Here is a 25855-nt window from a genome sequence, read left to right as displayed (position 1 = left end):
TGATATACTTTAGAGATTCACTGACCTCAGAATGGAAACCAGGACATGTGTCACATTGGAAGGGATTTTGCTTTTGTTTCCACAGGAAATGAGAGGGTGCAGATTCATTCTGGGTTAAGAAAAATAAGGTTTGATTGAGGAAGACTCCCAGAAAAATCTCCAATGGGAATGGATGGCCCAGATGATCCAACATTTTAGAGCACCTCTATTGCAGTTTTCTCTGAATTCTACATCCAGAACAGCCTCAAGACTGTTGGCTGAGATGTTCTAGCCTCACAGAATACTTCAGTCAGGACTTGACCATAATCCTAAATTTTCCTTGGGTTCCCATAAGATTACCAGTGCCCCAATCAGCAAGAAGTAGCCTAGAAAACTATACCCACATTCCCCAAAAATGGATTATGGATGTTTATCTTTGTTTAGAGTGTTATCTATAAGTTGTTATGAATAACAGTCAGGAAATAGAAAGCTTAACAAAGGAAAATAGATTCAAGATCTTGTTTTGAAATCAAAGGGAGAATGCTATGGGAGGATGTACTTATACCCTGTAAAGATTTGTCACTCGTATTGGTTTAATAAAACATTACTGGCTAGTAGCCAGACAGGAAGTATAGGTGGGGCAACCAGACTAAGAGAATTCTGGTAAGTTGAAAGGCTCAGTTTGTAGTCACCAGCCAAATACAGAGGAAGCAAGATGAGAATGCCTCACTGAGAAAAGGTACCAAGTCATGTGGTTAAACAGAATTAAGAATTATAGGTTAATTTAAGTTGTAAGATGTAGTTAGCAATAAGCCTGAACTAATAGGCCAACCAGTTTATAGTTAATATAAGCCTTTGTGTGTTTCTTTGAGACTGAACAGCTGCGGGAGCAAGCAGGACAGGAACTTCCTCTCCCTTAAGTTGCTCCTTGAGGTTAATGATAAAACCTTTGCAGTGTCATATTGTAGCACCTAGCACACTTTCTAGTTAGTTCATAGTCAGCTCTCAAATAATGAGCAGTGAATGGATGACTTAGTTAATTAAATCATTCCTGTAACTGTTAATCCACTTAACCCTGCTCTTAGAATTGAATAAATTAATTTAAGGTCACAAGGTTTCAGAATATCATCTTTGAATTCTACATTTAGTGAGAGTAATGATCTTCAAACAATTACTCTGTCTTCCTAAGATCCATTACAACAGTAATAACTTACTGATAACTGGATGTATGCTAGGCATTTGGCTGAATACTTTATGTTTTCATTCTGTCTTTAGACAATCCTATGAGGTGATTGATACCCTAGTTTTATGACAATTAAAACTAAAGATAAGAACTCATAACTATCTCCTAGAGTGTCTCATGGGCCCAGTAGAACCAGGATGTTAACTAGGATAACTGATCTACCTGGATGATTTAAGATTTCTGAGGTTTTCTGTTTTCTGTAACTAGAGGTAAAAATTGGTAACCTGCACTTATGCAGGTTCTATGTTGCAAGTCTTGTAGACACGTGGCATTTCTTCCTTCCCTGGCCTTCGCTCTTATCTATGACCTTTCTATTTCTTGTCATAAAAGTACCCATTTTTTCAGGGTTCAGTTTCATTTACTATTTGTTTATTGTTTCATATTTTTGAGACAGACTGTGACTATGCAACCCACATTTGTCCTGAACTGAATCTATAGCCCAGGCTGGTCTCAGACTTGGAAGCAGACCTCCTGCTTCAGTCTCAAAGAGTGCTGAGATCACACACATGGCACAACATCCAGCTTGAGTTCTCTTTAGTTTATTAATTAAATAAAAGTACTACTGAATATAATTATCAGTTGGTGTCAAGAAACTAAGATAACAAAATAGGTTTTTAATTAGACACTGTAATTCTACATTTCCATTTATAGAACTAGAGATAGAACGTATAACTAGAAAGCTGAGTTTTTCTAAATATTAACCTAGAATCATTTTTAAAATTAATCAATTTTCATTATTTATGAAAAGCCTTATATATTTTAATATGCACAGAGTCGGGACAAAGAATGTTTCATTAGTAAAAAACTTAGAAGTGTTACTTAGTTGTCTTCCTGCCACCCGACACTGGCTGTCATAGTCTAGACTCTTGCTACTATAACTTCTTTCATTGGAGGAAGTTGTAAAAATGGAACCATCTAGTGTGAAATCATCTGCATCAGGCATCTTTCACTAAGCACCAATATGTGATCCTCTCTGTTGATGGATGATATTACTATGTATGATGTGCCAGGTGCATCGTGTTCCGTGTTAAGGACATATGAACTGTGTCCACCTTGTAGAGCTGTAGATGAAGCGCAGGCTTGTCTAGAGGTAGAGTTGCTGTGGCATGTATGACATGTATTTAACATTGTGAGAAGTTGATAAACTATTCACTAGAGTGGCTGTGCCGTCTCACAGAGGTACAGTTTCTCTGCAGCCCCACAAGCCTTTTTGTTTGTTTGTTTGTTTTGCTTTGTTTTCCATGCTGCTGCTCTTTTCTGGTGCTGAGGCTCAAACCCAGGGTCTTGCACATGCTTAGCCATGCTCTGTCCCTGATTCATAACCCTAGCCCTGAAATAATTTTTACTTTATTATCTATCCTTAAATGTATGCCATCATGATAGCTGTGACTTGATTTGCTTTTCCTTAATAGCTAGTGAAGTTGGTGTGCTTGCATATCAACCTGCCCCTCAGTGAAGCATCTTTTGTCCTTTGTGTGTGTTGTGAGCTGTTTTAGTACAGATTTGAGAGTTCTTTAGAGTTGTGGTAACACCTGCCTTTCTGGTGCTGGGTCTGACCAAGGTCTCAGCACGTGCTATTCTCCCAGTCCTCGTCTTGAATGTTCATTCTCTTAGCCTAGTCTTCCCTGGGACAAAAGTTTTAACTGTTAAATCTGAATTACTAGTTTTTTCTGTGGTCGACCATGCTTTTGGTGTCATACCTAAGAGCTCATTTCAGATTTTTAAGATGTGAAGTCATGGGTCATTCCTTGTTTGATATAGATGTCTAATTGTTTCCGCACTTTATTAGAAAGACTAAACTTTCTGTATTGCACTGGCTTTGTCAGTAATAATCATCTTTATTTAGGTGAACCTGTTCCTGCACTCTGCTCTGTTCTGCTAGCACCCTTGCTTTCTCAGCACTGGCTCAGCATGATGGCTGTAGTTTAAAGGATCTCTCAATTAGGAAGACAGCCCATGCTTTCTCTCTTCCACAGTTGTCTTCACTGTCAGGGCCCCACTTTGCTGAGAGTTTACATCGTAAGTAGTGAAACGTTTTTCACTGACTTGTTTTATGTTAGTTGAAATTATGAGGTTTTGTGTCTTTAACTCATTTATATGGTAGATTATATTTTAATGAGTACTCAGATGTTAAGCCAACCCTGGTTCCCTGGAAATCCCAACTTGGTCATTTTGTTTGTTACTGAATTGACTGGCAATATTTCGTGGGATCTTTTTCTGTCTGTGTTTAGTATGGATGATGATATGTAGTTTATTTCAGGCAGGTTGCATGATTTTGGTATCCGAGGAACACTGGAAGCCTACAATGAGTTGGGAAGTTTTTTTTTTCTCTTATTTTCATGCATAATAAAAGTTAAATTTGATGTATTTGTTTTTTAAATGTCTAATCAAGTTTGCTAGTGGGATAATCTTAGCATGGAGTTTTGTTTGGGGAAATGTTCTAAAATTTAATTGTTCTGTGGTGCCCACAGTCTTGCTAGATAGGTGTTAAAATTAATTTCTTTTTTTTTTTTTCTCATGGTTTATTTTTTTTTATATTTAAAAATTTCCATCTCCTTCCCTCCTCCTCCCCCCTCCCTCCCCTCCTTCTCCCCTTTCTCTCCCCTCCTTCTCCCCCTTCCCTCCCCTCCCCTCCACCCATACCTCCCCTCCCTCCCTCTCAAGGCCAAGGAGCCATCAGGGTTCCCCACTCTATGCTAAGACCAAGGTCCTCCCAACTCCCCCCAGGTCCAGGAAGGTGATCGACCAAGCTGAGAAGGCTCCCACAGAGCCCGTCCATGAAGAAGAATCAGAGCCCAGAGCCATTGTCCTTTGCTTCTCAGTCAGCCCCCGCTGTTGGCCACACTCAGAGAGACGGGTTTGGTCGCATGATCCATCAGTCCCATTCCAACTGGAGTTGGTGATCTCCCATTAGTTCTGTCCCACCGTCTCCATGAGTGAACGCACCCCTCTCGTTCCTGACTTTCTCCCTCATGTTCTCGTTCCTTCTGCTCCTCATCGGGACCTTGGGAGCTCAGTCCAGTGCTCCAATGTGGGGCTCAGTCACCTTCCCCATCTGTCGCCAGCTGGAGGTTCCCTCACGGTCCTGACTTTCTTTCTCATGTTCTCTCTCCTTCTGCTCCTCATCAGGACCTTGGGAGCTCAGTCCGGTGCTCCAAGGTGGGGCTCTGTCATTTTCTTCATCTATCGTCAGGTGGAGGTTCTATGGTGATATGCAAGAAATTCATCAGTATGGCTATAGGAACTGGCCTTTTCAGGCTCCCTCTCCTCAGCTGCCCAAGGAACTAACTGGGGGCGTCTCCCTGGAAACCTGGGAACCCCTCTAGGGTCAAGTCTCTTGACAACCCTCAGGTAGCTCCTTAAATTCAGATATATGCTTCACTGCTCTCATATCCACCCTTCCTATATCCCAAGCACCCCATTCCTCCGAGCTCCCCCCGCTCTCCCCTTCACACTTTTCTCTCCCCATCTTCCCTTGGCCCAGTCTTGCCCAACCCTCAAGTTCCCAATTTTGCCTGGCGATCGTGTCTACTTCCAATATCCAGGAGGATTACTATATCTTTTTTGGGAGTTCACCTTCTTATTATCTTCTCAAGGATCCCAAACTTATAGGCTCGATGTCCTATAATCATGGCTAGAAACCGAATATGAGTGAGTACATCCCATGTTCATCTTTATGGGTCTGGGTTACCTCACTCAGAATAGTGTTTTCTATTTCCATCCATTTGCCTGCAAAATTCAAGATGTCATTGTTTTTTACCGCTGAGTAGTATTCTAGCATGTATATATTCCACAGTTTCTTCATCCATTCTTCCACTGAAGGGCATCTAGGCTGTCTCCAGGATCTGGCTATTACAAATAATGCTGCTATGAACATAGATGAGCATATGCTTTTGTTGTATGATTGGGCATCTCTTGGGTAGATTCCCAATAGTGGAATTGCTGGGTCCTGGGGTAGGTTGATCCCGAATTTCCTGAGAAACCGCCACACTGCTTTCCAAAGTGGTTGCACAAGTTTGCATTCCCACCAGCAATGGATGAGTGTGCCCCTTACCCCACAACCTCTCCAGCAAAGGTTATTATTGGTGTTTTGGATTTTAGCCAATCTGACAGGTGTGAGATGATATCTCAAAGTTGTTTTGATTTGCATTTCCCTGATAGCTAGGGAGGTTGAGCATGACCTTAAGTGTCTTTTGGCCATTCGAACTTCTTCTGTTGAGAATTCTCTGTTCAGTTCATCGCCCCATTTTTTAATTGGGTTAATTGGCATTTTACCGTCTAGTCTCTTGAGTTCCTTATATATTTTAGAGATCAGACCTTTGTCAGTTGCAGGGTTGGTGAAGATCTTTTCCCAGTCAGTAGGCTGCCTTTGTGTCTTAGTGACAATGTCCTTTGCTTTACAGAAGCTGCTCAACTTCAGGAGGTCCCATTTATTCAATGTTGCCCTTAAAGTCTGTGCAGCTGGGGTTATGCATAGGAAACGGTTCCCTGTGCCCATTTGTTGTAGAGTACTTCCCACTTTCTCCTCTATCAATCTCAATGTGTTCAAATTAATATTGAGGTCTTTAATCCATTTGGACTTGAGTTTTGTGCATGGTGATAGATATGGATCTACTTTCATTCTTCTACAGGTTGACATCCAGTTATGCCAGCACCATTTGTTGAAGATGCCCTCTTTTTTCCATTGTGTACTTTTGGCTCCTTTATCAAAAATCAGGTGTTCATAGGTTTGTGGTTTAAGATCCGGGTCTTCTATACGATTCCATTGGTCAACTTCTCTGTTCTTATGCCAATACCAAGCCGTTTTCAATACTGTAGCTCTGTAATAGAGTTTGAAGTCAGGGATGGTAATGCCTCCAGAAGTACCTTTATTGTATAAGATTTTTTTGGCTATCCTGGGTTTCTTGTTTTTCCATATAAAGTTGATTATTGTCTTCTCAATCTCTGTGAAGAATTTTAATGGGACCTTGATTGGGATTGCATTGAATCTATAGATTGCTTTTGGTAGAATTGCCATTTTTACTATGTTGATCCTCCCAATCCACGAGCAGGGGAGATCCTTCCATTTTCTGGTATCCTCTTCAATTTCTTTCTTCAAAGACTTAAAGTTCTTGTCATATAAATCCTTCACTTCCTTGGTTAGCGATACTCCCAGATATCTTATGCTATTTGTGGCTATTGTGAAAGGTGATACTTCTCTGATTTCCCTCTCTGCTTCCTTATCCTTTGTGTATAGGAGGGCGACTGATTTTTTGGAGTTGATCTTGTATCCTGCCACGTTACTGAAGGAGTTTATCAGCTGTAGGAGTTCTTTGGTGGAGTTTTTGGGGTCGCTTATGTATACTATCATATCATCTGCAAATAATGAAAGTTTAACTTCTTCCTTTCCAAATTGGATCCCCTTGATTCCCTTATGTTGTCTTATTGCTATTGCTAGAACTTCAAGCACTATATTGAAGAGATAAGGAGAGAGTGGACAGCCTTGTCGTGTTCCTGAATTTAGTGGGATAGCCTTGAGTTTCTCTCCGTTTAATTTGATGTTAGCTGTCGGTTTGCTGTAAATAGCTTTTATTATATTTAGGAATGACCCTTGTATCCCTAATCTCTCCAAGACCTTTATCATAAAAGGGTGCTGAATTTTGTCAAATGCTTTTTCAGCATCTAATGAGATGACCATATGGTTTTTTTCCTTCAGTTTGTTTATATGATGGATTACATTAATAGATTTTCGTATGTTGAACCAGCCCTGCATCTCTGGGATGAAGCCTACTTGATCGTAATGGATAATTTTTCTAATGTGTTCTTGGATTCGGTTTGCCAGTATTTTATTGAGAATTTTTGCGTCCATGTTCATGAGTGAGATTGGCCTGTTATTCTCTTTCTTGGTTGAGTCTTTGTGTGGTTTAGGTATCAGGGTAACTGTAGCTTCATAGAAGGAATTTGGCAGTGACTCTTGTGTTTCTATATTATGAAATACCTTAAGGAGTATAGGTATTAGGTCTTCTTGGAAGTTCTGGTAGAATTCCGCATTGAAACCATCTGGTCCTGGGCTCTTTTTGGTAGGGAGGTTTCTGATAACAGTTTCTAATTCTTCGCGACTAACAGGACGATTTAGAGCATTTACCTGGTCCTGGTTTAACTTTGGTATATGGTATTTATCTAAAAAACTGTCCATTTCTTTTACATTTTCCAATTTTGTGGCATACAGGCTTTTGTAGTAAGATCTAATGATTTTCTGAATTTTCTCTGTGTCTGTGGTTATGTCCCCCTTTTCATTTCTGATCTTGTTAATTTGCGTGTTCTCCCTCTGCCGTTTGATTAGATTGGCTAAGGGTTTGTCAATCTTGTTGATTTTCTCCAAGAACCAGCTTCTTGTTTCATTGATTCTTTGGATTGTTTTCTGTGTTTCTATTTTGTTGATTTCTGCCCTCAGTTTGATTATTTCCAGTCTTCTACTTCTCCTAGGTGAGTCTGCTTCTTTTTTTTCCAGAGCTTTCAGGTGTGCTGTTAAGTCACCAATGAGTGCTTTCTCCGTTTTCTTTAAGTGGGCACTTAGTGCTATGAACTTTCCTCTTAGCACTGCTTTCATTGTGTCCCATAGGTTTGAGTATGTTGTGTCTTTGTTTTCATTAAATTCAAGAAAGACTTTAATTTCTTTCTTTATTTCTTCCTTGACCCAGGTGTGGGTCAGTAGTTGACTGTTCAGTTTCCATGAGTTTGTGGGCCTTCTGGGGGTAGCATTGTTGTTGAATTCTAATTTTAATCCATGGTGATCCGATAAGACACAGGTGGTTACTAATATTTTTTTGTAACTGTGGAAGTTTGCTTTGTTACCAAGTATATGGTCAATTTTCGAAAAGGTTCCATGAGCCGCAGAGAAGAAGGTATATTCTTTCCTATTTGGGTGGAATGTTCTATAGATGTCTGTTAAGTCCATTTGGTTCATTACCTCCATTAAGTCTTTCAATTCTCTGTTAGGTTTCTGTCTGATTGACCTGTCCATTGGTGAGAGAGGAGTGTTGAAGTCTCCAACTATTAGTGTGTGTGGTTTGATGGCTGCCTTGAGTTCTAGAAGTGTTTCTTTTACATAAGTGGGAGCTTTTATATTAGGGGCATAGATATTCAGGATTGAGACTTCATTCTGAAGGATTTTTCCTGTTATGAGTATAAAGTGTCCCTTTCCATCTCTTCTGATTGATTTTAGTTTGAAGTCAACTTTGTTGGAAATTAGTATGGCCACACCCGCTTGTTTCTTAGGGCCATTTGCTTGATAAACCTTTTCCCAACCCTTTACTCTGAGTAGGTGCCTGTCTTTGTGGTTGAGGTGTGTTTCTTGTAAACAGCAAAATGTTGGATTCTGTTTTCGTATCCAGTCTCTTAGCCTGTGCCTTTTTATAGGTGAATTGAGTCCATTGATATTAAGTGATATTAATGACCAGTGGTTGTTAACTTCAGTCATTTTTAGTAGTAGAGTTTGTGTGTTTCCCTTCTTCTAGCTGTGCTGGTGAAGGGTCGCTAGATGCCTGAGTTATTGTCGGCGTTGTTGGACTCCTTGGTTTGTGATTTTCCTTCTATTACTTTCTGCAAGGCTGGATTTGTGGCTGCGTATTGTTTAAATCTGTTTTTGTCCTGGAATATCTTGTTTTCTCCATCAATGGTGAATGCAAGCTTTGCTGGGTATAATAGTCTAGGCTTGCATCCATGTTCCCTAAGTGTCTGTAGCACATCTATCCAAGCTCTTCTGGCTTTCATGGTTTCCATTGAGAAATCAGGTGTAATTCTGATAGGTTTCCCTTTATATGTTACTTGACCTTTTTCCTTTGCAGCTCTTAATATCTGTTCTTTATTCTGTATGTTTTGTGTTTTGATTATTATATGGCGTGGGGATGCTTTCTTTTGATCCAGTCTATTTGGTGTTCTGTAGGCTTCTTGTACCTTCATAGGAACATCCTTCTTTAGGTTGGGGAAGTTTTCTTCTATAATTTTGTTGAATATGTTTTCTGGGCCTTTGAGTTGTAATTCTTCTCCTTCTTCTACCCCAATTATTCTTAGGTTTGGTCTTTTCATGGTGTCCCAGATTTCCTGAATGTTTTGTGTTAAGAATTTGTTAGATTTGTTTAGTTCTTTAATCTGTGAGTTTATTTCCTCTATAGTATCTTCAGAGTCCGAGATTCTTTCTTCCATCTCTTGTATTCGGTTGGAAATACTTGTCTCTGAAGTTTCTGTTCGTTTACTCAGAGTTTCCATTTCCAGTCGTCCCTCAGATTGTGTTTTCTTCAATACCTCCATTTCATTTATCAGGTCTTGTACTGTTTCCCTTACCTGTTTGATTGCTTTTTCTTGTTTTTCTTGTTTTTCTTGGGTATCTTTGAGAGATTTATTTATTTCGTCTACCTTTTTGTTTGTCATCTCCATTTCTTTATGGCAGTTTTTTACCTCCTGTTTAAGGTCCTCTATTATTTTTATAAAGTACTGTTTAATGTCGGTTTCTTCTATATCTTCTGGGGTAGGGTATTCAATTCTTGTTGTTTCGGGATGTCTGGCTTGTGGTGATGTCATGTTGCCTTTCATGTTGTTGGAGGAGCTCCTGCATTGGCGCCTGCCCATCTCTTCCTTCAAAAGGAGCGCGGAGGTGTTTGGTGTCCCCAAAGAATGATGGATCCTCCCCAAAGAATGATGGATCCTCCTGCAGACTGTCAGGTCCCCTTGCAGGCCAAGCAGCTCTCAGACAAAGGCCTACCTTGCTCCGGGCAGTCAAATGCAGGAGGGGACCTCCCACCGGCCTGGGTGCACTCAATTCCAGGTCCCCAGAGCCCAAACAGGCTGAGCTGTGGGATTTTGTGGCCCCAAAGACGGGAGGATGAGGCAGGGGGAGGGGGGGAGGATTCTGGGTGCAAGCTGGGAAGGGACAGGGAGAGAGAGGCAGTATCCGGGGAGAATAACCCCTGCAGGAAGAGCAGGAAGTGTGCTGGTGGCAGGGGGAGTTGTGGAGAGTCGGTGGTCCCTCACCGGGCAGCTGCCGAGGTTCGGGCACTCACTCCTCACTCACCCCAAAGAACGATGGATCCTCCTGCAGACTTTCAGGTCCCCTTGCAGGCCAAGCAGCTCTCAGACAAAGGCCTACCTTGCTCCGGGCAGTCAAATGAAGGAGGGGACCTCCCACCGGCCTGGGTGCACTCAATTCCAGGTCCCCAGAGCCCAAACAGGCTGAGCTGTGGGATTTTGTGGCCCCAAAGACGGGAGGATGAGGAAGGGGGAGGGGGGGAGGATTCTGGGTGCAAGCTGGGAAGGGACAGGGAGAGAGAGGCAGTATCCGGGGAGAATAACCCCTGCAGGAAGAGCAGGAAGTGTGCTGGTCCAGGGGGGGGTTGTGGAGAGTCGGTGGTCCCTCTCCGGGCAGCTGCCGCGGTTCGGGCACTCACTCCTCACTCACCCCAAAGAACGATGGATCCTCCTGCAGATTTTCAGGTCCCCTTGCAGGCCAAGCAGCTCTCGGACAAAGGCCTACCTTGCTCCGGGCAGTCAAATGAAGGAGGGGACCTCCCACCGGCCTGGGTGCACTCAATTCCAGGTCCCCAGAGCCCAAACAGGCTGAGCTGTGGGATTTTGTGGCCCCAAAAACGGGAGGATGAGGCAGGGGGAGGGGGGGAGGATTCTGGGTGCGAGCTGGGAAGGGACAGGAAGAGAGAGGCAGTATCCGGGGAGAATAACCCCTGCAGGAAGAGCAGGAAGTGTGCTGGTGGCAGGGGGAGTTGTGGAGAGTCGGTGGTCCCTCTCCGGGCAGCTGCCGCGGTTCGGGCACTCACTCCTCACTCACCCCAAAGAACGATGGATCCTCCTGCAGATTTTCAGGTCCCCTTGCAGGCCAAGCAGCTCTCGGACAAAGGCCTACCTTGCTCCGGGCAGTCAAATGAAGGAGGGGACCTCCCACCGGCCTGGGTGCACTCAATTCCAGGTCCCCAGAGCCCAAACAGGCTGAGCTGTGGGATTTTGTGGCCCCAAAGACGGGAGGATGAGGCAGGGGGAGGGGGGGAGGATTCTGGGTGCGAGCTGGGAAGGGACAGGAAGAGAGAGGCAGTATCCGGGGGCTAAAATTAATTTCTAAAGTAATGATAGAAATGTTCAGGTGGTCGATTTCATTGGCATGTTTTAATAGTTTCTGGTTCCAGCTCCATTTCAGAAGGTTTTTTTGTGTGTGTGTACTTGGCTCTAGAACTACTGAAACACCCACACACACCTGGCTGTGATGCTCATCTGTCCACTGTGCTGGTGTCACATACCCTGGCTGTGGTGCTGTCAGTCCTCTGTGTTGGTCTTTATAGAGAATCAGCTTTTGTTTCATTGACCTACAGTTTTATATTTTAATTGTATTTATTTCTGGTCTTTAGGAACAGACTCTCGTCTGTTCCTGCCTTATCCTCTTTTCTGTTTCTGTAACACAGAAGCCTGATAACTTGGAGGTGGGTGTGTGTGTGTGTGGGTGTGTGTGTGTGTGTGTGTGTAAAACATTAACATTTAATGCTATAGTTGTCCCTTTTTTGACATTTTAAAATTTTTACTTTTGACACATGGATTCTTTAAAAGTGTGTTTATTTCTATGACTGTGGATTTTCATAGCAACTTTCTGATGCTGGTGTCTAGTTTAATTCATTGTGATCTTGGAGATATGTTTTGTAGGACTTCAATCTTTAAAACATACTATTTTGTACTCTAAGTATCTTTGTATGCATGTGTGTTTGTGTGTGTGTGTGTGTGTGTGTGTGTGTGTGTACACTCATGCAGCACAGAGGCATCAACAGGTGTATAATTTGGTAGTCTGACTTACCTGAAAGCCCAAGGAATCCTCCTCGTCTGCCTCCCCAGTACTGGGGTCATGATTACATGCCTCTGTGCCTGACTGTCTGGTGGCTGCTGGGGTCAAACTCAGTTCCTCATGTTTGCATAGCAAACATTCCATTTGAATGGAGTCATTCCCCGGCTTCTTACCATCTCACATATTTTGTATCTTCATGAATGTTCTCTCTGCACTTTGTAGGAATGTGGCTTCTGTGTGGGTGGGTGGAAATTCTATAATTGTCTGTTGAATCTAGCTATCATGTCACCATCACGATGGCCTTGTTTTTCATTATTGCTGGTTTTCCCTCTACATGGTTTCCAGTTGTTAGTGTGAGAGGCATTCCTTCTCTGTCCATTTGAATGTCTGTCTTACGTTATGTGCATATGCACTAAGCATTGGTACATTCTCCAGCTGGGTCAAGTGTCATTGTATGGTGTTTCTCTGTTACCCTGGAAATGTCCTTAGCTCCACACACTACCTTTGTCTGATATTAATATCATCTCTCTAGCTTGTTTTTGATTGATGCTTGTGTAATGTGATTTTCCATCATTTTAAGTTTCTCAACTGCCTCTACTGGTATATTTAAAATAAAATCTTGTAGCTAGCAGGTAAAGTGGAACTTAGGTTTGTTTGCTTGCTTGATTTCCATTTTAGTCTGAGAAGGTCTGTTCCTTCATTGCTTGTGATGGGAATGGCCACAGATTATCCTCAGTTTATTTCTGAAGTTCAATGAATTTCTTGTACCTGTTGGCTTTTGTCTTTTACTTAATTTTAGGGGCTTTATTTCCTTTTCTCTGGTAGTCCTTTTTCATTGTTCAGATTGAGTAATCTTTCATCATTTTACTGTAAAGTTTACTGACCTTTGCTCTCTTGTATCCCTTTAGCTTGTAAGCCAAACTGGAAACTGGTTTGTGTTCATCACTGTTACTGTGGTGTGGGCTTCAAAGTTTCTTTTTGCTTCTTGAGTTGGTCAGTGTTCTCTAGAATAACAGAACTTACAAAATGAGTCTGCCCATATATACAGAAATGGGATTTATTAGAATGACTTACAGGCTGTGGTCCAGCTAATCCAGCAATTGATGGCTGGGAACAGAAAGCCCAAGAATCCTTAGTTGCTCAGTCCACAAGGTTGGATGATCTTCAGTAAGTGATGGATTCCCGAGGAAGCAGGCTCTACTGCAAGCAAAGGAATGGACTTGCTAACAAGGTGAGACAAGAAGGCAAAGAGCAAAAGCTTCCTTTTTCATGTCCTTATTTAGACTTCCATGAGAAGGCATATCCCATATTAGATTTGGATTAAAGGTATATCTTTTCCCAGCTCAAAAGATCTAGACTGAAGGAGTGTCTTCCTATCTCGAAGATCTGAATTAGAAGTGAATCTTTCTACTTCAAATTAAGCAAAATTCTTCATTCCTTAATTCAAGGTGTAGTCAAGTTAACAACCAAGAGTAGCCCATCACATGATTAATTTTCAAATGAAAGCAATAACTAGATCATAATAACACCTAAACATGATATAAGTATCCCTCATACAATTACAAATGCATTTATAAATTTAGAATGGGTGACAATGTCCCTTGAGGTACATTCTTCTCAAACTTAAAAATGATAACCATTGATATTCTTACTTGATGTTACATCATATGATAAAGAAATTAAGGGAAGAAAATGCAAATATCTGTACAAACACATTATTAACAAAATATGATAGAAACACTCGTGTCAGTTATAATCCTTTTTTCTGCAACAGGTCACACGGTCATAGCTGGTATTTACGACAGCTGTTTTCTACTACCAATTCTGTATTTCCTCCAGCCTCTGCAATCAGCTCAGTGGTCTTAACTCTTTTCCTGGAGGAGGGACCCATTCCTTTGTTCCTGATGGGTCTGTGCCCTCTGTTATCCAGCCTGGATTAGGCTATGGGAGCTTCCCATTGACTTTAATCACAGGACATGGTAGCACCAAGAGATGCCCTAAGGGATCTCCTGCACTCCAGACGTAGTCTGTCTTATTTCAGTTGTAGAGAAGCAATCCAATTTTCCCTGGTAATCTCGATCTATCACCCCTCCTAACACTGTTATTCCTTTCTTAGCCTGGGTTTAAGATCATTAGAAGCCCAAAGTGGCCAGGGGGACGACTGACTTCCTGTTCAATGGGAAGTTTGTTGTGACTCTTAATAGGAGCACTCCCTGCTCTGGGATCAAAAGGCCAGCAGAACTTAAGGTCACAGGAATAGGAAACAAAAATTCCCCTGGTAGATCACTACAGGTGATAATAAGTGGAACTATTCCCCTTTCCTCCCTTTGGTTCCTGATCTGTGGGTCCTGGCTATGGGAGAAAGCATACATGTATCGATCACTGAGTCGAAGCATATACTGCCTTCTGGAGAACGCTGCTGCCACCTATTTGGACTGTAACTGTCTTTTAAAGATGGAAATAGACCTTTCCATCTTTCTATCAGGCCAGCTGCTTCAAGATGGTGGGGAGCATGGTAAGGCCTGTGGATTCCATGATTTGGGATCCATTGTCACACTTCTCTGGCTATTAAGTGGGTTCCTTGGTCAGAAACAATAATGTGTGGAATACCACACATTATGTCAGTAAATGAGGCATTGTGTAAGTCCATGGAAGGTGGTTTTGGCAGAAGTATTAGGTATAGGAAAAGCAAATCCACAACCAGAATAATGATCTACTCAAGTAAGGACAAAACGTTGTCCTGTCCATGGAGTACATGGTTCAACATAGTCAACCTGCCATCAAGTCACTGTCTGGTCACCCAGGGAATGGTGCCATATCCGGGGCTCAGTGTTGGTCTCTGTTGTTGGTAGATTTAGCACTCAGTAGCAGCTATAGTCAGGTCAGCCTTGGTGAGTGGAGGTCCATGTTGTTGAGCCCATGCATAACCCCTGGGGTTATTATTCTCTTTCCAAGTCCCTGATGCTCAAGCCAGTCATTTGGCTGTAGCCCACGAATCAGTGAACAATCACACATCTGGCCATTTCTCCTTCCAAACCAAATGTCTGATCTTGGGTGCTGCCTGAAGTTCTGTCCACTGTGAAGATTTCATTTCTCTGGTGTCTTTCTGGGTTGTCCAGAAAGGGATTGAAATGCTACAGCTGTCCACTTCTGGGTGGTGCCTGCATAATGTGCCTAGCCATCAATAAACCAGACCTACTCCTCTCTTCCTCAGTCATTGAGGTTGACAGCAGATGGCACTGTAACAGGAGTAGAAACCATGGACATTTGAGCAACTTCTTCATGTAATTTTCTTGTGTCTTCAAGACCTATTTGGGCCCAATTTGCATATACACCACTTCCATTTGATAATAGATAGCTACTGTGTATGTCCTACTTCATGACTTGGTGGATCAGATAATACACAATCTGTGATGTTCAGGTTGCATGGTAGCTTGGTGGCCCATTGTCAAACATTTAGCTTCCACTAAGGCCCAATAGGATGCGAAGAACTGTCTTTTCAAAGAATAGTTGTATATGGATGATGGTAGAGCCTTGCTCCAAAATTCCAAAAGTCTCTTCTGTGATTCACTCATAAAGGCCTACCAAAGGCTCCGAATAGCATCCCCAACTTCCACTGATACCTCAAGTACCATTGGGTCTACTGAATCATATGGTCTAAGTGGTAGAGCAGCCTGCACAGCAGCCTGGACCTGGTGAAGAGCCTTCTCCTGCTCCAGGCCCCACACAAACCTAAGGCTTCCATCTAGCCTTTCCAACCACAGTTCTCTTCTGTGCACTGAGCTTTGTGCATTTCCTACAAAGGCATTTGTCCTTATTTCTTAAAACACTTTGATACTCCGTGCCTTAAAATGTTTAACTGAAAGTCATGGCTTCTGTTTTCCACATTGCGGATTTTGTTATTTTTTTTCCCATGCTGGTTGACATTTTGTTGGTTTGTCACATGCCAGATCATTCTTGGTTGAATCCTGAGCTTTTTGAGTAGTATGAGATTCTTTTTATTTATTTATTTTGAGACGTGAGGTTTTACAGGCAAAATACCCAGTTGTATGTAGGCTGTAAGTAGCAAACTGTTTCTGTAGGCTCTGGTTTCCTCATGGGTCACAGTGCTGTTTGGGTCTGTCCTGTGCATACTACCCAGTGGTCAGTCTGGAATGTGGGTCGTGAGCTAGCCTGTATTTGTGTGTCAAGTCTGTGGTCAGAGTCATACATGAACAGTTTGGGTATTAACCCAGCAGCTGACTACAATCTTATGAGCTCAATCCCCAGAACTGTGCTTCCCTGGAAACTCCCTTGTCAATCATCCAGTCAGAGATCTGGGACTTTACTCTGCTTGGCTCTGTTCCTGCAGCTGCACTCACTCATAGGAAGACAAGGAGGAGGACTCATGCCATTCAGTAGACAGCTTTCCCCTTACTCACAGTTTCCCGGTTCCTTGGCCACCTTCTTCATTGTCTCTACCTCAGGGCTGAAGCCAAAGACCCTGGAAGAGAAACTGTTAGTTTTCTCTTCTTTGAGCCCTTTCTTGTCCATAAGACTAAAGTGGAGTGGCCAACTAGGTCAAAGGGTACCACAACTGCTTTGTGGGGGTGGTGGAAGGGTTCGATTTTCAGATTGGTCATGCTCAGCCTATACCACAGATACTGGAATAGAGTTAGGATCTAAAAGATACAAAGTGCCAAAAAACAAGAAATAGCCTGGAAAACTATGGTGAAATATGTTAGTACCAATCAAAGTTTCAATACTTTGAGTTTGAATTCAGGAATTTGCTGGCATTTGCTTTCTCCATAGGTTCCCCTCAGTGGGTCAGTATTGTTGGCCAGGTATGGAAAAGCTGACGCAGGCCCTTCACTGCCCTTTAGAGATGGCTGTAAACATTCCCGTGACAATCTGCAGTGATTACAGATGGATGAGCATGAATTTCAGATGCAGGTTGGAGAGGTCAGCACATGTGCTAAATAATAAGTCCTGACTCTGACAGGCTCTGTTCTCCAATTGCCAGCAAACCTCTGGACTTTTAATTAAAATGAGTTGTCTTTGCCACCTTTGTTTTCCTTACCAGAAATCGTTTTATGGCTAAAATAACACCTGTTACTTCCTTGGCTGTGTGTGTAAGTTTCTGATATTTTTGTTTGACCTATTTTAATTGAACTTTAATTTTATGCAATTACGTATTTGTAGAAATTTCAAAAAGTTATAGATTCATAAAAATTCAGAGAGACTCTGTGTGCTCTTTTTTATTTCCCCCAATTCTTCAAAGTTGTGATTGAAGTCACAACCAAAATACTAACATTTAACACTCACAATCAAGACAGCACTCTCCAGCTACCATTTCACAGCCCCAAGACTCTGCTCACCTCCTCCTCCTCACTCCTCCCCATCCCCTCACTAACTGGTTCATTTTTGCCATCACTTCAGGAATGACATAAATAGACGCATGCAGTATAAACTTTTGAATCAGCTTGTTTTCACTTTCCATAATTTCTTAGTGATTCATCTGATTACTATGTGTATTGTATGCTGTTCCTTTTCATTGGTCATGAGTAACATAAAACTTACTTACCAGGCTATAGTTTTCATTATATGAAAAGCCTTAATCTAAGAAGTTTTTCTTGTTTATATATTCACTTTGGGCAGACAACCCTCAGGACACTCCTTTAGTTCACCGTTTCTCCTCCTCTCCTTTTTCCTTACATTTGCCAGGAAAGTGTTCCATTGTTGAGCCACATCTCCCGCCCATCGTTACTTTATAAACTTGTATATAAGTAACCATCATAAGGAATGGACTTTGGTGTCTTCTAAGAAAAATATTTTGTATACAAATAGATTTTGTTGGGGGCTGGAGATATGGCTCAGCGGTTAAGAGCATTGCCTGCTCTTCCAAAGGTCCTGAGTTCAATTCCCATCAACCACATGGTGGCTCACAACCATCTGTAAAAAGATCTGGTGCCCTCTTCTAGCCTGCAGGCAGACATGCAGGAAGAACACTGTATAAATAATAAAGAAATAAACCTTAAAAAAACAAATAGATTTTTGTTGCTTTATTTCCCTTGTATTCCAAGAACTAGAAGTGAGACCCAGAGGAAGAATTCTGGTGCACACACTTTGCAGTGCTATCTCTGTGTGTCCCCCATCGTGCTGGGCCTGTGGAGAGCAGGAAGGAGAAGATTGCTGGGGTCTGTTGTTGTGCAGCGATGGATGGGCTCACGCTTTACACCAGTGTCACGCAGTCTCTCTGTGCACTAAGTCAGCTGTTCTCAGTGCTTCATGTTTCCACCCCAGTGAGGGAAAGAGGAGAGACTTCTGATCTTAAAGCAAAGGAAACTGTCAGCAGGAAAAAAACATTTGCCAGATATAATTGTGAGAAGGGATTAATATCTAAAATTATAAAGAACTACAGAAATTTAAACAGGCACACAATAAACATATGGTGCTGATGAATTGAACAAACAGTTCTCAGAAGAATAACTACAAACAAATGGCCAGTACATCCTTGTAAAAGTGTTTTCTGTCCTTGGTCATCAGGGAAATTCAAGCTAAGTTGGGACTCCAGCTCACTGCAGTCAGAGTAGTCATCATCACGAAGCAAATGGTAACAAGTGCTGGCGATATGGGTGAAGAGGAAGGCCTCACGCTGTGGGGGAGGGTAAATTGCTGCAACTACTATAGAAATCACTGTGAAGGCTTCTCAGAAACCAAAAGTAGAACTTACATATGATTCAGCTATGCCACTCCTGGACATATGGCCAAAGGACTCATCCTGATGTGACTACAGACATACCTTCACTTCCATCTTCATTGCTTCCCTATTCGCAATAACAAAGAGATGGAATCAGCCTAGATGTCTATTAGGAAATTAAATGCAAAATGAAAATATGGTGTACATCATCCATAAAGAAAATTGAGTCTGCAGAAAAATGGGTAGAAAACACTATATTAGAACAGATAAGCCCTATTCAGGATGACAACGTCCACCTGTTCTCACTCGTGCAGCTCCTAAGCTCTGTGTGTGTTTATGTGTGTGGGAGTGAGCATGGATAGAGGTAGAAAACTAGGAAGAAGTCGATTGTAAGGAAGGGGTATGGGGAGACAATGGAACACATGTGAGATGACAGGGAAGGGAGACGGGAGAAAGGAAGAGTAGGGAGGAAAGAGGAGTTGGGGGAACCACCAGACTGCACTGGTGTGAAAGTGCCCTAAGGACACCTGTTACTGGCTTGGGGAGATACCCTAGTTAGGAACATGCTTGTCCACTTGCCCAGAAGCCGAGGTCCTGAGTTCAGATGCCCAGAACCCATGTTTAAAAAACAAAGACTAGGTGTGGCAGTGTGCACTTGGGATCCCATCACTGGGCAGGCAGAAAGAACATCCCTGCAGCTCACTGGCAGCCGGTGCAGCTAAACGAGGAGCTCGGGTTCTGTGAAAGACCCTGTCTCAAAAAACACAACTTTGTCTAAAAACAACGAAAAAAGGAAGCAAGGAAAAGAGGGAGGGAGGGAGGGAGGGAGGGAGGGAGGGAGGGAGGGAGGGAGGGAGGGAGGGAGGGGAAATGAGGGAACTGAGGAAGACAGTCAACACAAACCTCTGGCCTCCACCCATACATGTCTATTAAACATAAAATTTTTTTAAAAAGTGCCAAGAATAAAATCATGAGTAATAAATAAAACTCTGGGAATAGATCCTGAAGTATCATCTTATACCAAGAGGCAATGAAGGAGAGTAAATGAAGAAAATACATAATTTAATCAGAGATAGATTTTTAATTAGATATAATGACTATATATAGAAAACAAGTAATATTCAAAAGTTTACTATTAATATAAGAGTTCATGTTAGTAAGTAGTCACTGTTTTGTTTTTCAATTGAAAAACAAAAGACATGCATAAGAAATAACTAACCATTTTTCAATTACACAGTTGGCATATTACCATGATGTTTTAAGTAAATACATTAAAAAGAAATAATGAAATAAAGACAATAAAGAAGGAGGTTTACAAATACATAGCAGATTTGGTGCCTGTCCTATAATTCTGTAAGTCATGTCATTTTGCCAGTGGGAAGTACGAACTGAGAATTCTTTTGCATAACTATCTCATAACTTTTCTATAACTTTCGACATAATTTTCATGTTTGTTTGAAAAGTATGTATATTTTAACTGCTTTCCATATAATGACTATCCTTAAGAATAATAAATAAGGTTAATAAATAAAAATTGCTGGCTCTGCATGGTGGGCCATTCCTATAATGCAATCCCAACACTCACAAGGCTGAAGCAGAAAGATTGCTAGGGGTTCAAGGCCAACCTAGGTATAAAGCCTTTTCCTCAAAAAATGCAAAAGAAATGTGAAGGAGAAACCAAACTTGGAGAAGGAGGACATGTTGAGGTCTTGGCCCACTTTGTAATCCACGAGCTTAGAGGATGAATGTTCTAACGGGTGTTCAGATGTGTGGTTAGTGCTCTTTTTCTCAACAGGCAAACTTAAGAAATCAAAATCAGGATTTCTGACTGACATCTTCAGTGGAATTTAATTAGGGTATAAATAACTGTGCTATTTAATATAATTTTGTGAATATTCTGATTATAGCTGGGACGTGTACTCTGCTCCAACTAAAAATCATTTCATTTTTTAACCCTGTATCTTTTGTAAATGCACATTCCAAATTATGATAATTAAAATGTACCTGAATATAGAAAACGGAAGTTCTTCCTGCTCCAATGTAGACATTTATTTATAATGTCTTTATTCTACATCTATTCTGTACCAAATTTTATAATTAGCCCACTGTGAGTACACACACATGAAATATAAACTCAACCTTGGGTTAGGTATTCCTAACATGTTATTTCAATTTTTTATGTTTGTTAACTTTAAAATGCATCTTCGGGGCAATCCATGGCATCTTATAAATGATCTGTGGCTTGCAAGTGACCAAAGTAGATATTGTTCATCTGTAAGCATTATCACTCATGGTCACTATTTCCTTCAAATGAAAGTAAACTTTGAATTCCAAAGAATTAATTAATAATGAAACATATGGTGAATTGTGCCTACTGCCTACTTTTTGTCCCTTACCTTGGCCATGTGTAACTTGCATGAATAATGTATTCAGATCTGCTTGCTATCAAATATTTGTCATGCTACCTTACAAATTATATAAGGTATTTAAACTTGACATATAGTATTTGAAAAATAATAATGTCATATGAAATATTTAAAGTCTTAGTTTTGAGTAAAAAAGTAATGCTGTTGAACACAAAATAGGGCTGTCTGTTGCCTTTAACAATAATTTTGATGATTTATATAGCTTTTTTCACCAGAGCTAGAGGACCATTCCCTCATCCATACAAAATACTATCAAACAAGACACCCATAGCTCCAGGTTCAAAATGTTTTAGCTCAGTTTGTTCTTTACTGTGAAAGTCATTCTTTCAGTTTAAAGTCCTAACACATAGATTTTCTCCCTTCAAAAAAACATGTGTGGAAAGCAAAGTATTAGCCACAGCAGCTGCAGAATGCCAGGCCCTCCCTAATGAAGGTTCCTCTACAGCAGCTGTTCTCATCCCTTTAACACAGTTCCTTGTGTGACCCCCCCCAACCTTAAAATTATTGCATTGCTACTTCACAACTTTAATGTTGCTATTGTTATTAATTGTAATGTAAATATTCTGTTTTCCAATGGTCTTAGGCCACCCCTGGGATAGGGTCATTTCTCTGCCCCTACCCCAAATGGGTTGTGACCCACAAGTTGAGAACCACTACCCTTGAGGCTCCTAAATGGACTTTGCTGTTCCTTCCTTTTAGTCTACAGGGTCTCTCAGGACCAGGAGGTGGAGTCAGGAGTGAGTAAACTTATAGTAGATCCTAGCGAATGTGGCGGGAAGGATGACAGTGGAGCTTTGGAGACATGACTCTTTGATACCAACATTAGGTCAGGGCCAGCCAGGGCTACATAGCAAACCAAAAGAAACTTATAGATTACCTTCCTTTTTGCTACACCCTTGACTAGGGAATAGCTACAGACAGAAGCACTGTGCAAAGTTCACTGTTTGCTCTTTCTACAGCTGACTTCCTTTAGCTGCTGATGCATTAAGAGAACTATTGGCCAAGCCTCATCTTCAGACAGTGGGCCCCTTACCCCAAACACCCTTCGTTGCTCTAAGCATCCCATCGGTGTCTATATAGGTAATAATAGTTCACAAAGCTTCACAAATGGAAGGTGAAGATGTCAGCATAGGAGAAAACTTCATACTGAGGATGAACTCTTTTAGCTTTTGTGTTAAATATCTGCTCCCTTTAATCTGTATTGATAGTTCTGTAATTCTGACCTTGACAACCAACGCCATGTTTGAGAATGGCCTCTGTCCCCTCTAGGAGCCTCCTGGCTAGCAATTAGGAATGCAATTCATGAAGACATCACAAGAAAATGTCACCCCTTCCTCTATCTGTAGTTTTACATAGTTGGCTTTAGCTCCCAGCTTCCCACACTTCATGTCACACACGTCACACCTCACAGAACCCATGTAACCAGGGATATCTGCTTTGCTTATATGTCACTCTGGTTAACTTTGTGCTTGAAGGGTGCCTCATTAAAGCAATGGACGAGAAGGAACGCGACCTTTTCCCCCTTTTCATATTGAGACCAAAGATCCTATGGAAAGTAAAGCATGAAAAGAACCAGAAAGCATAGATGCCGTTGAGGAACTGTAACCAGAAGTTTCTGGCTTACCTCTTGCAAGGCATCCTCCTGCAGGATGACTGACTGTCTGATGGTGACCAACATGAGTGAAATCGTACAATACAGGAGAAGCTAAGGTGATGTGGTGTTGACTGGCATGGATTAAATGATACAGTTCCCAGTGTACAAGAAATGATAAATGATTGCTGTATTAAAAAGCTGAAAGCAAAATAAATAAATAAAGCTGAAAAGCTAGTGACAACTGTAATTGTATCATTGGTTCTCAAGTCCTAGACAGAATCCATCCTAAGAAGATCCAGTCTTGCAGGGTCAGTCTTAGTCTACTAGGAAGTGGCACTTTACAGAACTAGCCTGAAGTCTATATGAGATGAGGTCTAGCTTAAGAGCCTTGACTCTTGTGGACTCGCTAGTCACAGCATGGAGTAGATGATGTCCTCTAGAGCCATGGAGGAAACAGGGACCATGGAGCAGCATAGCTGCTTTCGAGGTCTCAGGGCATCCAGGTCACCATTCCAAAGGGAACACATTTGGGGTCTCTTAAATCTTTGAACTCATGAAGAAGGTCCCTGCCATAATACCATGATTAAACTAAACACTATTGGAGGAGAAGCCAATAAGGAAAGCTTTGTTTAGAAAAGAACTTCTATAGATTTGATACCTTTGGCTCCTAATAGATGTCTAGCTACAGATGATTACTAAGTCGACTTTCTAGGTAATCACACAACTAAATTGAAAGGCTGGGGTATGTGGGAATGAAGAGTCAAGGTAACTTTCATGGTAGGTAGCTAAGAAGTGAACTTAGACTATAAGATATATTTTTCCCTGGTTTATCATTAAGTGAGAAATAGTTATCTACATTACTTTCTCTGAGTTGTGCTATTAGTGAGGTGGAATGAAGTTAGGCTCTGGAACTCAAGAGGGACTTTGAGAATTTCATATATTTATGTTACTTGAGATCTATAAAGCAAATACTGAATAGATTGCAAGAATAAGTAGAATACATTTTTAGCTTTCAGGTATGTTCTGTCAAGATAAGTAAATTCTTAGAAAAACATTAAAATAATTTTGTGGTAGAATAGCTTTTTATAGAGAGTATGTTTCTTTCAGTAAAAGATGATGAGTGTGACTCAGATGCAGAAAATGAGCAAAACCATGACCCTAATGTGGAAGAGTTCCTGCACCAACAAGACACGGCCATCATTTACCCTGAGGCGCCTGATGAGGACCAGCGGCAGGGCACACCAGAAGCCAGTGGTCAAGACGAAAATGGTGAGGACAGCTTAGCACGCTGTTTTCTTTCTCAAGTTAAAGGGTTGTTGTTTCTGTTACTCTATTGCAGGCACATATTTCTACTGAAGGGAACACTATGAGAACCAAAAAGTCATGACTGCTCAAGAGAATCAGTACAGCATTGAGTTGTTGGCTGCTTTTGGATGCACACCAGGCGCTGTCCCGCCAGGCGCTGACCCGCCAGGCGCTGACCCGCCAGGCGCTGACCCGCCAGGCGCTGACCCGCCATCAGGCACTTTTTCAGTGCCTGTATCACCTCCCATTGAAATAGAAGCTGCTGGCAGAAGTGAGGAGGAATTTGACCCATTCTGTCCTTTGGTTGTTTTCGTTTGTTTGTTAATATTCTTTTAGCAAGTGAAATGGGTGTCCAGGTGAGAGCATCCAAACTGGAGTAGTAGGTCTCGGGGTGTGCTTTAGTCCGTGTCAGTTTGGGTTCCCAGGGAGTAAAGGGGTGAAAGGACAATTCAGAATATGTTCAGAACTCCTAATCAGAGACAGGTTGCCAATCTGCCCTTCCAAGACTAATAACCAAATCCAAATCACATATAAGTGTTCCTATAAGTGATGGGATGTCATATTTGTACCAAGAATTGGAAGGATCTTGCAATTTTCCAGGATTCATCGAGTTTTAATTTCCTAAATTCTTCAGTTTTCTGGAGTTCTCCATTGATTGGATAGATATAGCTTAATATTCAAGCAATCAACTTTGAACTTTTTTGAGGAAATTGAGAAAAGATGGCATGAAAAAAGAAAATGGAGCCAAGACATAGCTCAGTTGGTAGATCACTTGCCTAACATGCACCAAGGCTTGAGTTCAGTCCTTAGCATTAAATAAACCAAGTGTAGTGGCACACACATTTAATGCCACACTTAGGAGATGGAGGCAGGGAGATCAGAAATTCAGGGCCGTCCTTAACTGCATAGTAAGCTGGAGGCCAACCCAAGCTACATGAGCCAACCTGAGCTACATGAGAGCTTATCTAAAAACAATGAAGAAAAAAATAGATGCTATAATCAAGTGTAAAAACTTGTATCTTTTGTTGAATCAAGAGTCATCTGTATCTTTGTTAAATCACAATAACTCTAAGAAAAGAACAGAGAAAAAAGCAAGTGTGGTAGTGTGCACATGGAACCCCAGCATGAGGGCAGCTGAGCTAAGGGTATCATGAGCTCAAAGCCAGACTGTATAAGATCCTGTTGGGGGGAGGGTGTGATGAGAAGAAATATTTGGTTCAGTCTAGAATGGACAGGATTTTCTGTAATGAAATCTGTGATAAGGGAAGTAAACGTAGGGTTTTCAGGGACTGCTCCTCTACCTTGCTAAACAGGTAAATGCCAGAATGCAGAAGGTAAATGCCAACTCAAGGGTCTCTGTGATTCAGTTGAATAACTAGTGTTCTGTCCTCTGTTAGGTCCCTCTTGTCGTAATACTGGAAGACTCTTTCTGCTTTCAATTCCTGACTGTTTGTTTCTAATATGTTTGCATTTCACTCCAAGATGCAGGAGGTTATAATAGAAATTAAAGAGAAACAGAAAAAAAGTTAAACCTATTTGAATATATGTAAAACTTTTATATAACAAATAATTTGAAAAAGCCTCAATGAAAGAAAAACACAAATATACAGATTTGTTCCATAAATAATAAATCAGCCTAGTATGTTCATCCTTATGAGCCTTGTTGTTGCCAGTAAACCTGGTAAAAGGTCACAGGTGGGGGTGCTAACTACTCTGAATTAGTAAAGTATTTGAATTATAGAGTATGTATATAAACAACCAAATATATACGTATATTTATATATATATATGTATATATTTGAATTATAGAGTATGT

At 41.3% G+C, this 25855-nt stretch overlaps 1 protein-coding gene across 4 annotated transcripts in view; it reads left to right on the top strand.

Annotated features, from left to right (window-relative positions):
- Nucleotides 1-25855, top strand: part of Zeb1 (zinc finger E-box binding homeobox 1) — a 176545-nt gene that overhangs the window by 132678 nt on the left and 18012 nt on the right. For 2 of the 4 annotated variants that reach the window (XM_038333109.1, XM_038333108.1), the window contains one exon: nt 23842-24003. In XM_038333109.1, coding sequence (XP_038189037.1) covers nt 23842-24003 — 162 coding nt within the window. Of the gene's footprint in view, nt 1-23841; nt 24004-24230; nt 24311-24363; nt 24396-25855 lie in introns of those variants that run through there. The other 2 variants (XM_038333110.1, XM_038333111.1) reach the window with 2 other exon arrangements.

This window comes from Arvicola amphibius, chromosome 6 (genome assembly GCF_903992535.2).
Source record: "Arvicola amphibius chromosome 6, mArvAmp1.2, whole genome shotgun sequence".
NCBI classification, from domain to species: domain Eukaryota; kingdom Metazoa; phylum Chordata; class Mammalia; order Rodentia; family Cricetidae; genus Arvicola; species Arvicola amphibius.
The sequence above is the reverse complement of the archived record's forward strand: the minus strand, read 5'-3'. Positions and strand labels throughout refer to the sequence as shown.